General features: G+C 38.3%; 1 protein-coding gene across 1 annotated transcript in view; it reads right to left on the bottom strand.

The window, feature by feature from the left end:
* Positions 1-1153: 1153 nt before the first annotated feature.
* The window catches only part of LOC133516677 (uncharacterized), a 28042-nt gene continuing 17126 nt past the window's right edge, over positions 1154-12069 (bottom strand). The window contains exon 3 of the mRNA XM_061849700.1: positions 1154-1252. Within this exon, the coding sequence (XP_061705684.1) occupies positions 1154-1252 (99 nt within the window). The remainder of the gene's footprint in view (positions 1253-12069) is intronic.

The following is a 12069-nucleotide window of genomic DNA, read 5'->3' as shown; positions in this document are numbered from 1 at the left end:
TAATAAATAAATAAATATTCTCTCTTCTTCTCTTCTTCCTCGCGTTGTCCCGGCATTTTGCCACGGCTCATGGGAGCCTGGGGTCCGCTTGACAACTAATCCCAAGATTTGGCGTAGGCACTAGTTTTTACGAAAGCGACTGCCATCTGACCTTCCAACCCAGAGGGGTAAACTAGGCCTTGTTGGGATTAGTCCGGTTTCCTCACGATGTTTTCCTTCACCGAAAAGCGACTGGGTAAATATCAAATGATATTTCGTACGTAAGTTCCGAAAAACTCATTGGTACGAGCCAGGGTTTGAACCCGCGATTGCAAGTCGCACGCTCTTACCGCTAGGCCACCAGCGCTTTTTTTTTTATAAATTGTTAATAAATAAATAAATATTATAGGACATTATTACACAAATTGACTAAGTCCCACAGTAAGCTCAATAAGGCTTGTGTTGAGGGTACATGGACAACGATATATATAAATATTTATAAATACTTAAATACATAGAAAACACCCATGACTCAGGAACAAATATCCATGCTCATCACACAAATAAATGCCCTTACCAGGATTTGAACCCGGGACCATCAGCTTCGTAGGCAGGGTCACTACCCACCAGGCCAAACCGATCGTCAATACACTTAGGCTTAGGCTTCATTATTCTAAGGTACCCAAGGGTTCGCCAAAATTGTTAATTCGTTCTGGGTATATTTTTGGTGATAGGTACCTTTTCAGTCGCTGGAATTTTCATGCCAGGAAAAGAAAAGAGCGTATCTTAAAGGCCGGCAACACTTCCAACCCCTCCTGGGTGTCCATGGGCGACGGTAATCGCTTACCATCAAGCAATTCGTCTGCTCGTTTGTGTCCTATGTCATAAAAAAACAATCGAGTGAATGTAGGTACCTACTGATACCATGAATGTCAGAAAGACAGTAAAATCTGCTTGACTACGGTTACCGGGACGATCTTATCGGGGTTATTTATTATTCTAAAGCGGCTGGCAAACATGAAAAATCTATCCCTATAGGTATAATTGGAAAATATGAGTAAAGAAACATTATAAATTTTCATCTTTGTTATATGTTATATTAGATTTTTTCGATTTGATTAATTTTTTTAGTGTTGATTACATTTAAGAGTAAAACCTGTGTCGTTCATTAGAATTATCTACAAGCGCAGGTGCGAACACGGCCAAGTTCCATAAGCCCGCCGTCCGCGAACTTCCAAACTCGCCGCTGCACTTCCGTGCCCAAACGTCCTAACTGGAACACGAAGAACGAGTTTTACCTCTTTACCCAACTGTGTTATTCTTAATAGGATTTGTAAAATGGACTGCTTAATACGATCAAACCACGGTTGAGGAAGCTATGCAATTTTGAGGAAAATGCTACGTTAATTTGTATGAAATTGGGCTTTGGTGCGTATCGGCTTAAAAAGTTTGGTTTCGACGCTGAAATCTTATTTTTCAAGCCGCGGAAAATGAAGTTGAACAATCTTCAAAGTTATATTCCGATTTAGCAAGCTACGCTCCAAAACTGGATGCTTTATGCTGCGGTTGTAGCCGCCGTGCAGGTCAGGATCTCGACGACTTAAATAAAACTTCGATTGATAATAAAGTAAAGTATAATCTTCCAAAAGGTACTGGTTTAGAAGGGTTCTTGCCAAAACGGTTCAATGTAGAAAGTGGGTGTTGATAGTATGGAGGATGATGAAAGAGTGATTTGCAATATTTGATCAGTACAAAAGGTGGTTTAAATTTAGGTGCCTTTAATTGGCCGCGTTAGAAAACATGTGGTGCTTTTGAAAAGCCTCCGAATACTAGCCGAGCCCGACGGCTGCGTTTAGCTACTGCATTGATTTTTATACAATAATAAGTTGCATTCGCAACAGCGGTCAATAGAGATTGACCGTAAATAGTTAAAGGTTGGATCACGCTAGACCGGGCCAGGGTCAGGCCGGAGATACGACGCTTCGTTTTCTATGGAAAGCACCACGTGATCGGCCGTCATAGAAAATGACGTGTCGGACACCTCGGCCCGGGCACGGGCCGGTCCAGCGTGACTCATCCTTAAGGCGCCGTGAATTCAGGTTCTCCTCTAAGCGTGAGCATGAGCGAGACGGCTATTCGTGCAAGGGATCGTGGATATAATTGTTTTGAATTGTATTAAGAAATCAAAAGAATTGGAAGAAATAATCAATGAGTTCGAACTAAAATATATATTATAGTAAAGTGATTTTCATTAAGATTAACTGCTTTATACAATATCGACAAATGTTTGAAAAAGGGACATGTAATACAAAACAGTAACGTTAACTGTTTGTATATTTCTAAGTATTGAAAAAAAACCGGGCAAGTGCGGGTCGGACTCGCCCAACGAGGGTTCCGTACTTATTTGTTGTTATAGCGGCAATAGAATACGGTTCATGAGATACAGCCTGGTGACCGACGGACGGACAGCAGAGTCTTAGTAATAGGGTCCTGTTTTACCCTTTAGGTACGGAACCCTAAAAACGATAACAATAAACGAACAGTCACTACATGTTAGCTACTCAAAACAGTAAAAATTACTGTCTTTTCGGAACAGTAAAACTTACTGTTTTGTTCGATAGGCTAATATGAAACTGTTTAAAGCATTAAACGTTAACGTAATTTCAATTGTTTTATAGTACATTACGATACAAGTGCGAAAAATAGGAAATTCGAAACGAGTGGCGATAAATTAAAACACGACCGAAGGGAGTGTTTTAAATCGACACAAGTTGCGGATTACCTATTCGCACATGTATCGTACAACGTTTCACAGTACATATGACCCTTTAAATATTCGACACAGTAACGTAATATACTAATTTTCGCACTAGTGCGCTAAAGTAGCACCATATGTACTGTAAAATGTTTTTTTTTCTTGTTAGCGCCTCTACGCGTTTCGGTCGCGAGATTCACGCTCCGCTTCCATAGTTTGTTGCCGGCCAACAACAACTCATGGCGCGAAATACTGGTTCTCTGTGTTCTATATTGCCGGTTCTATGCGTAGTAATAATAGTTTAATGATTTTGTAAGCAATTTCCATATTTTTAGCTTTGGTGCAAAAGTGTTAAAAAAAATTAATAGTGCGTTTTAAACCCATTTTCGTGAATTTTTACCATCGAGCAAATACTGTTTATTCAGGTTTCGAATTAATGAAATTACTAGAGAAAGACCTCAAAGCCTATTCATATTGATCTACAAAAACGCCACGATTTCTCAAAAACTCGGCTGGCTGAAGCTACTGCACCTTAAAGGATGACTCCAGCTAGACCGGCCCGGGCCGAGGCGTCTGGCGTCCGACACGTCATTTTCTACGACGGCTGATCGGTGATCACGTGGTGCTTTCCATAGAAAACGAAGCACCGGAAGCTCCGGCCCGGCGCCGGCCCGGTGTAGCGTGAGTCATCCTTAAGTTTTACCTGCCACGGCTCTCGCTACCATCGTTTACTCAACCGAACCTAATGAATCATTTACAAAACAACATAAACTTGTAATTTACCAAACACATTCACAGTAAAAAGCCAACTCGTAACCGTACTGAATTAATAACCCACATTACCCGTAACAAGCGATTAGAGCGATACCGTGGCGATACCGGCGCGATTTCGCGGCGATAACGCGGCGATACTCCGCCTTGTAACGGACTATAGGCACGCGAATCACCTCTAATTTAACTGTGGCATGCATTACTGGATCGACGTTTTCGAAGCAAGAAACGGGGGGGGGAATTAAAATCTAATTTATAACTGTTAAAATCGTTATCTCTGATTTTTTTAATAGGTCAAAATAAAGTTATAACAGCTACTGACAGTCACAGATCTAAAATCTACAAGATTGCCTGTCAAATATCAAAAGTGCGACATAAATTGGAACGATGGCAAGTCTTGTAATTGAAAGTATTGAATGAGGGCTACCGTATTTATACTCACCAGTTGGCGCCACCGTAGATGGTGGTCCAGAAAAACAGGTCTCAAATTTCTGGTATGCTAAAAAAGAACAATTATTTTAAAGTCAAAATTTGCCGTTTTTTAAACTTGTTTAATTTTGCATATATTTTAGTTGGCACCACTAACATTTATTGAATTATACGAGTACCATGAATAATCAAAGATAGAATTTTTTTTTACCACAATTAATGAATAAGGAGTGTAAATTCGCGGTAAAGCCTGCCAAAAATACTATGTATTTGATATTTTGAAAGACCTCCGTCTACGCTAGCGCCCCTAGTGGCGAAATAAAACGCGTTAGTTCTCATTTAGAAATTATTTGCATTTGAAACATACGCACAGCAGTTAGCAATACGATCGCCGCCGCATTAAGGTGCCGTTCAGATGGCGACTTCAGCTGTATTACTGCTGTGACATTACTGCTGCAGCTTTCCTTTCCTTCATCAAATGAGTGGCAGATTAAACGTCATAATCGTCACAATTTTGTTAAGGAAATTGACAGATCAACGCCGCTGCAATAATGTCGCAACAGTAATGCAGCTGCAGTAGCGATTAGAATAATACCTTTACCTACTACCGCGTTTATGACGTTCATTCCGTCACTCATTTTATCAAAGAAATTGACAGATACAGCGGCAGAAACAACAACAACGGTTCTTAGTTAAGAGGTTAATATTTGGCAGTGAATGTCTTTTGGCTATGATGATGGACAGATACCGACAAACCAGACTGTTTAATTGCCCCGAATCTAATAGAAATCAGATTTTTCATTGCATTAATGACATCGAATCTTTTCAAATGTCTTCTTTCTCATTTCCATCAACGTATTCCCGAGCGATTAGCTTATCCCCTAATTGCATAATTCAATCAAGAAACCCATCAAGCTATCGCACGCGATTATTACCCCTACGAAATACAAGTGTGAAAATGCTCAGCGCTGGAGGTCGGACAACGTAAGCTCGATTACATATCGCCGAAGATTGGTGTCATAAAGCGTCACCCATCTTTGTAAGTACTGGTAGTAGGTTTGGATGTGGCCACTAAAAAGGATATTTAAGAGTACTAACATTGGTTTTTCGCTTAGTAAGTTCTGTAGACAGAGGTTATAAAGTGATAATGGTTAACCCTTTAACGATCCGGATTACAAAATACACAATTCAAGCCGTTGATGAAGTGATCAGCTCGATGGTACCATAATATTGCATTGTCACCCAACTCACTTAATATGCATGTGAAGTTTCAGCTCAGTTGAATAATGGGAAGTGGGTCTACATAGTTTAGTCAGTGCTTCTGGGCATTTTCAGCAAATCGACAACCATTGTGCCTATTTTGCGTGAAACGGGGTAGCGCTATTCTAACCACCCCAGCTCCTCCACGAAGCCTAGCAAAGTTTTCACGTTACTAACTGTCTCTCTTAGTATGCACGAGTCCCTAGGTATTTGTTCCTTTATACTTCTACCTGTTTGCAGTCTAGGAGAATGTGTTTTGTTGTTTCCTCTTCTTCCATGCACGCTCTCCATATGGGGCTGTCTGTTTTACCTTGCAAGATTTTCCCCGAACATACACCTAACGTTGCAAGGTAAATAAAAGCTTGTAAAATCTGTGGCTAGTTTCCTGGCCGCACTGGCGCGTCCATCGAGCGACGTGCTAAGGGCGGCTATAAACCGAAGACCTCCGCCGCCACCGTAAAATTGATCCCCGGCTGACTCGCCAGTCCCACACCTGTGTTGCACAATATTATAGCCAAACCAATCAAATTTATTATTTATTGTAATAGTCATGCTTATAATACACTTGTATCGCCCTGAACTGAGAACCAATTGACGGTTCATCAAAACTATAGAGTGGATTTATAGACATTTATTTGCACTTGTTCCCTCGTTTTGTATTAAAAGTCCTATTAAGGGACATGCGTCTGCATCGGCGGTCGAAGTGCTACAAAACCTGGAGGTTAAAAATTTGACAGTTTTCATTTCAAGGCAATGCCGGGAGGTTTAGCTACCATCATCATCATCATCAAATGAAAACAAGCAATTTTTTTTGTTTACGACAAACATGTTCGATGAAACTCTGCCAAGATTTGTGCAATTTGATTCCGCTAAGTAAGACGAGATAGAATGCATCTGTGGAGGTATGTGCGTAGACAAGACATACGTCCTATGCCTGTAATTCATTAGTACAAGAAGGACCCGAACCACGACATCATTACTCACGTGTTTATTTAAAAAAATATTACCAGGAAGTCTCCTAATATACACTTTACCTGTCGTTACTTTACCTCCGGAATATCTTGAATTCAAGTCCAGTTGGATATTAAGCTCAAAGAAGAAACGCTCAGTTGAGAACTAGGCAAGTCGGTTATGCGCACATGAAAGAGTTCAAGGTCAGACCGAGACACAAGTTACAGAAGACGAAGCTAATGCAGCTGCAGCTGTACACAACGATGAACATACTGGTAAGAAGAAGAACAATTCCAAACAGAATCAGAAGCTGCAAGTACTTACAGCTTCTGATTCTGCTAGTCTATTATTATCTTGTATACCAAATTGAAAGGAATAAACATATATTTGCATTCATAGAGTTCTTGCATTACTATAAATTATGCTTTTTTTTTTAATTCCATGCTTTTAAAACTTTTCTACATAATATTAGGTCTACTTGGGCGGCTTACAAGTTAGTATTTTGTTTGATATCTTGTAAACAAAAAACTATGAAAGTTACAAGAAATCAAACAAAAAATTAACTTGTGAACCGCCCAAGTAGACCTAATATTATGTAGTACGAAAGTACCCACACATACGGATGCATATGTAGATGTGCACGCACACATACATAGCTAGTTTCGGATACAAAATAGAGATAGCGCTTCGAAATTAGTTTCCCTAAAACGCTTCAAGAGGGCTCTCTTTTCCTATATACATACTTTACATTTTGGCTAAGATGGTCGGTTTTTAATCATCTGTCATCATACCTGTCACGTTGTGCGAAAGTGACGCATGACATGACAAGTGATAAAAATTCGACCATTATGGAAGGTAGAGGCAAATAACAGAATTTCCTTAGGTAGAACTGTTACAAAAGTGTCCAGCTGTCAGCTATAAATAATAGTTCCGAATCTCTTCAGAGTAGCGCTAGAGTAGCTAAGAACCTAGGCGTTATTGACTTGAGTGCGCTGTCTATGATTAGATTTTTTTCTCAAGTATTCTAGGTATTGTAGCGCCACCTATTTTTGTCGGACACTTTTTGGTACATGGAGATTCTGTTCCTTGCCTCTACCTTCCATAGCGACCATGATATTTATCCAGGCCGCAGGTCCATATTTATAAAATTAGACGTGTAAAATGAATATTTTATTAATAAAAAATTGAAATTGAAATATAAGCGGCTCCCAAAACCATCTAGTCAGGCACGGGCATCAGGCAGGCGGCTACATTTACGCTAGGACCGAAAACTGTTTTTCTCAGAAAACTATTATTCGCTATTGGATAAATCACTGGGTTTATGGCCGCGACAGTTATGTTCCACGGCTGACAACATGTCGTGCCTTCGATTATAATAAAACTCTTACCAGATATTTCTGCTCCGTTTGGGTCTGATTGCGTGTCGTAAAGATCTGAATGGACATGTACATTAAGGATCTGTTTCACGAAGTCTGAGTAAAGTATTGGATAGCTAATTAACACAAATTAACTGCCAGATTAAGGTTCGCACCTTAAAACTACACTACACTAAAATTTAGCACTTTATCTACCAGTTAAGCTTATTTGAAGATAGTGAAACGCCAACGATGACTTTGTTCGTCAGATAAGTGGCAAGAAGCTTATTCAGTACTTGGACATTGTGAAACAGACCCTTACTAACGAGGAGTGTCTGCTGATTGTTTGTCACGGAACACACATTAAAAGTAAATTGATGTTTCGTATTGGTTACATTCTTATATTCATATCCCGGTTTTTTGAGGCCAAGAACGTACTAATGTTAGTGATAGTGATCGTTTCAAGTGTTATCGATATCGATTGCAAGCAAATTTCAAATTATAGTAAGATAATTATGTGACTCGTCCTTGAAGTCTTGAAGTAAACATTATTTATTAAAAGTTAGTTATTTTATTATCTATTTATAAACATAAACAGTGACTCTAATCATTCTGACTACTTTTAAAATTACGTCAAATATTTTTTTATTTTATTTCAAAAGCGATAATAAAGAGTGATCTGTAGGGCTAAGATGGTCGGCTCTTTATCATTTGTCAATATGCCTGTCACGTTCTAACAAGTATGTAAGCGCGAAAGTGACGGGCGTAGTGACAAGTGATAAAAATGGAACCATGCTGCCACCGCTGCAGTGGTATCATGGTCGCATTTATATCACCTGTCATGTCATGCGTCACTTTCGCACTTACATACTTGTTAGAACGTGACAGGCATGGTGACAAATGATAAAGGGCCGACCATCTTAACCCTACAGATCTAATTATTAATATGATTGTTCCATCCATAGTTGTATATTTCTTAATGTTTTACTTCAATATTCATTCGAAATAAAATACCCACGAGTACATTGAAATACTAGTATCACCTGTAATGTACAATATTTTGATATTCGCTTTACTCACGTATATCCGAGTACAGTCACGCTCGCATAAATCCTTGCTCAGATCTTCACCACAGATCATTGCTTGTCAGGAGATAGAGCATAGACTGGCTCTAACTAAAGCAGAGACGCTTTTCAGTTAGGTTTTCGTACATTGACCCGCCTGTTGCTATTTCTATTGCACGCGCATATCGTATCGTGTTCCATAAATTATTTGACGCAAAAAAATTTTGGCCTTGTACGAAAAGTTGGCCGAATTGGACGACCTGCCTTGAAAAACCCGGAAAAATGGCAGAAAATTTCGAAACTGCTGGTTTTTTTAAGTTTCTTTCAAAAACAATGCAAGTTTCAAAAAGTATACGGTTATTTATTAGTTCTTGTAAAGAGATAGCTGGACTTCACGATGGGCCACGTGGGTAACCTGGGGTTGACTCCAGAATGGTGTTTAAACTCGTAACAAGATTAATTCTTCATTATCCGCACAGTTTCACATTACTGCATAATAAGCTATCAGTATCACTTTAAATAAATTAATCAGGAGCCGATACCACCAAGATGGGGGTCGACAAGCTACCATCTAGTAGTAGGTAATCTGTGTTGTCAGTGCGCCAACTTGTGGAGCACTTGTATTGAATTCAGGGCCTTCGAGACACATTCTTGAACGTAAAATATCATACGAGTTGGCACTTGGCTCTCATGCTTACATTTATTGATAGAGAGCACTGAAGTATATGAAACAAGCTAATTTAGGTTTAGTAAAAAAAATCACTACCCTTATAGGCGATCAATGACACTCCATGCCACAAAAACCGAAAAAATACAAATGACCGCCATGGTTATGATTTGCAACAAGAATCTATGTTATAGGCCGATACATGCCTGATTAAATAAATTAGTAATTACATCAAATGAATGTATTTATTATATAGAACATTGTACATTAGAAGTTATACAGGCTATTAAAAGTACACAAAACAATACTTACATATTTGAATTTTTTTCTCATTGATTAACACGTTCAATCTTGCCAACCGTAAAATAAAAATCCAAAGGATGCGTTCAGAAAGCGTAATGTTCGAGTTTGAACCTGAGGTAAAGTTTTTATCAAAGTAAACCCAATCCACGGTATTTTAGAGATATTATAACTTTTATTTGTGAAAATGTATACTGCCACTTGATAATAAAATGTTGACCAGTCTTTTATATAAGTACCTTCTTATATTGCAATACAAAGTAAATGTGTGTATTTGTATCTTTGTCTATGTAGTACAGTCAGCAACATAAATAACGAATCAAACTACCCGTCAAAAGTATCTACCAGTGTGTACCTAATACTTATAGATGGCACGTTTTTAACCGGCCAACTAATTAATTGGATCTAGTTAGCTTAACCCTTTTCCAGGCCGCACCAATCTACAAGTTTTTACCAAAAAATCCAAATATATTACAATTAATCCAGCATTGATGATTCATTTGAAGACAAGTAACATTTCGTGAAAGTGTAATCTAATTTGAACCTTAAATCAGAATGCTAAAGTTGAAATTCTAATGGCGCGTATGTGGTCGATAAATCGTACTATGCATGGAAAAGGGTTAAAAAAAATAGAAATAGGTACCAAAATTTATATTTAGGCGACAAAAGCGGAGCTTTAAAATATTTCCATGTGAGCAGTATTTTAATGACGACGCGAGCCTTGAACCGTATTGTCATGTTATTAAAGGTTAGATTTCACATTCTGCGCGTCATCGTGGATGACACGAACTTAATAAAAGGAGATACCTATGTATGTCTCTATACATATGAAGAACAATTAGACTTTTGGCTCAATTTGGCTCAGCGATACAATACCGATCTGTCAGTGTCAAAAATCACGTTTTTGGAAAATGAAATGTCACTTTTGAGACTGACAGATCGGTATCGTATTGCTGTGACTTCCTATACGCATAGTTCAATTTGGGCCATGTGACAGATACTTTAGAACACAAACCGTAGAGATATAAGTCTATTTGGATAATAATTTTAGGGTGGCAGATACTTTTGACGCGTTCTTTCATCCCCTACTATTGATGCTGACTGTATACCTATTTATTTCAAAGTTTTATGTAAATTACCGACAGACTTGTTTTTAGGGTTCCGTACCCAAAGGGTAAAACGCGCCTCTATTACTAAGACTCCGCTGTCCGTCCGTCCTTCCGTCCGTCTGTCACCAGGCTGTATCTCATGAACCGTGATAGCTAGACAATTGAAATTTTCACAGATGATGTATTTCTATTGCAGCTATAACAACAAATACTAAAAAGTACGGAACCCTCGTTGGGCGAGTCCGACTCGCACTTGTCCGGTTTTTTTATACTGTTTTGCTACTTTATGTAAATTAAAAATTATACTTCTAAGAAACAGTAACGCGATATATGCTGAACGTAATTTTAATAATATTTTGATATGCATTACTTTACCTCGGAGCCTGTTCGAATTAAAAGATACGATCGAGTACTTCTTCATCCACGTCTCGTCTATCAACTCGACTCGCGACAACAATTTACATACCCGCAATTTATATTCCGAAAATCGGGCCTCGCCCAAATAAGTTAATGCGTTCGCTTACATTTTTTGTAGGCAAATGGTTTATTAAGATTCTCTTGAAAGCACCTGTGGTCGGAATTCAGCAATTCAAAACATTCCAATTTAGAAATGTCGGCCCGGGAATAACGATTTCCGATCGCACAAAGAAAAATGAAATGAATATTCGTGGCGCGAAGGCGTATTTCGAAGGCCCGACGTGACTTTTGCCCGAGCGATGTCAGAGTCTGAATTAAAAAGGGAAATTCGTTTATTTGGTAACTTCTAGCGTTGTGTTGGCTAAATTGGTAAGCAATAATGATTTATCCTTTCTGGTGGTAATATTTAACAGGACACTTGAAATTTGATCGGGAAAATTGTAATTGTAGTATGGCAAACCAATTTTAGTAGGCAAAAAGAAAGCGCAAAGGGGCGATCTCCCAAAGAAAATCTGAAAGGCGCAAGCCTGACACATACTCGTACAAAATCTATTATATAAATTAAAAAAATTAACCCTCATTATTTTATTTATTTAATCATTACTGCTCAGTATAACAAATAACGTACAAATGGCGGACTTAATGCCTAGAAGCATTCACTACCAGTTAACCATCAGGATAAACGGAAACAGTAGTAGGTAGCAGGCAATAAACAAAACAAAACAGAATAAGTAACTTAAAACAAGCAATAATGCGATAAATAATTTAAACTAACGGTAATGAACTTACATAACTATATACTACTATTAATATACTATAATTAAATATACTTACATATACATATAATACTTTATGTACCCAGTGCATAAAATACTAAAAATACGATGGACAATTAACCAGTGAGCTTTTTGTCGAAAAAGTGCTTGCGTAACTTGCGTTAAACTTATGTGTTTTATTCATTCATTGATCCTTCTATCTAAGTACTTAGTTTTAATTGAAACTTCGACTGATC

This window comes from Cydia pomonella, chromosome 3 (genome assembly GCF_033807575.1).
Source record: "Cydia pomonella isolate Wapato2018A chromosome 3, ilCydPomo1, whole genome shotgun sequence".
NCBI lineage: Eukaryota > Metazoa > Arthropoda > Insecta > Lepidoptera > Tortricidae > Cydia > Cydia pomonella.
The sequence above is the reverse complement of the archived record's forward strand: the minus strand, read 5'-3'. Positions and strand labels throughout refer to the sequence as shown.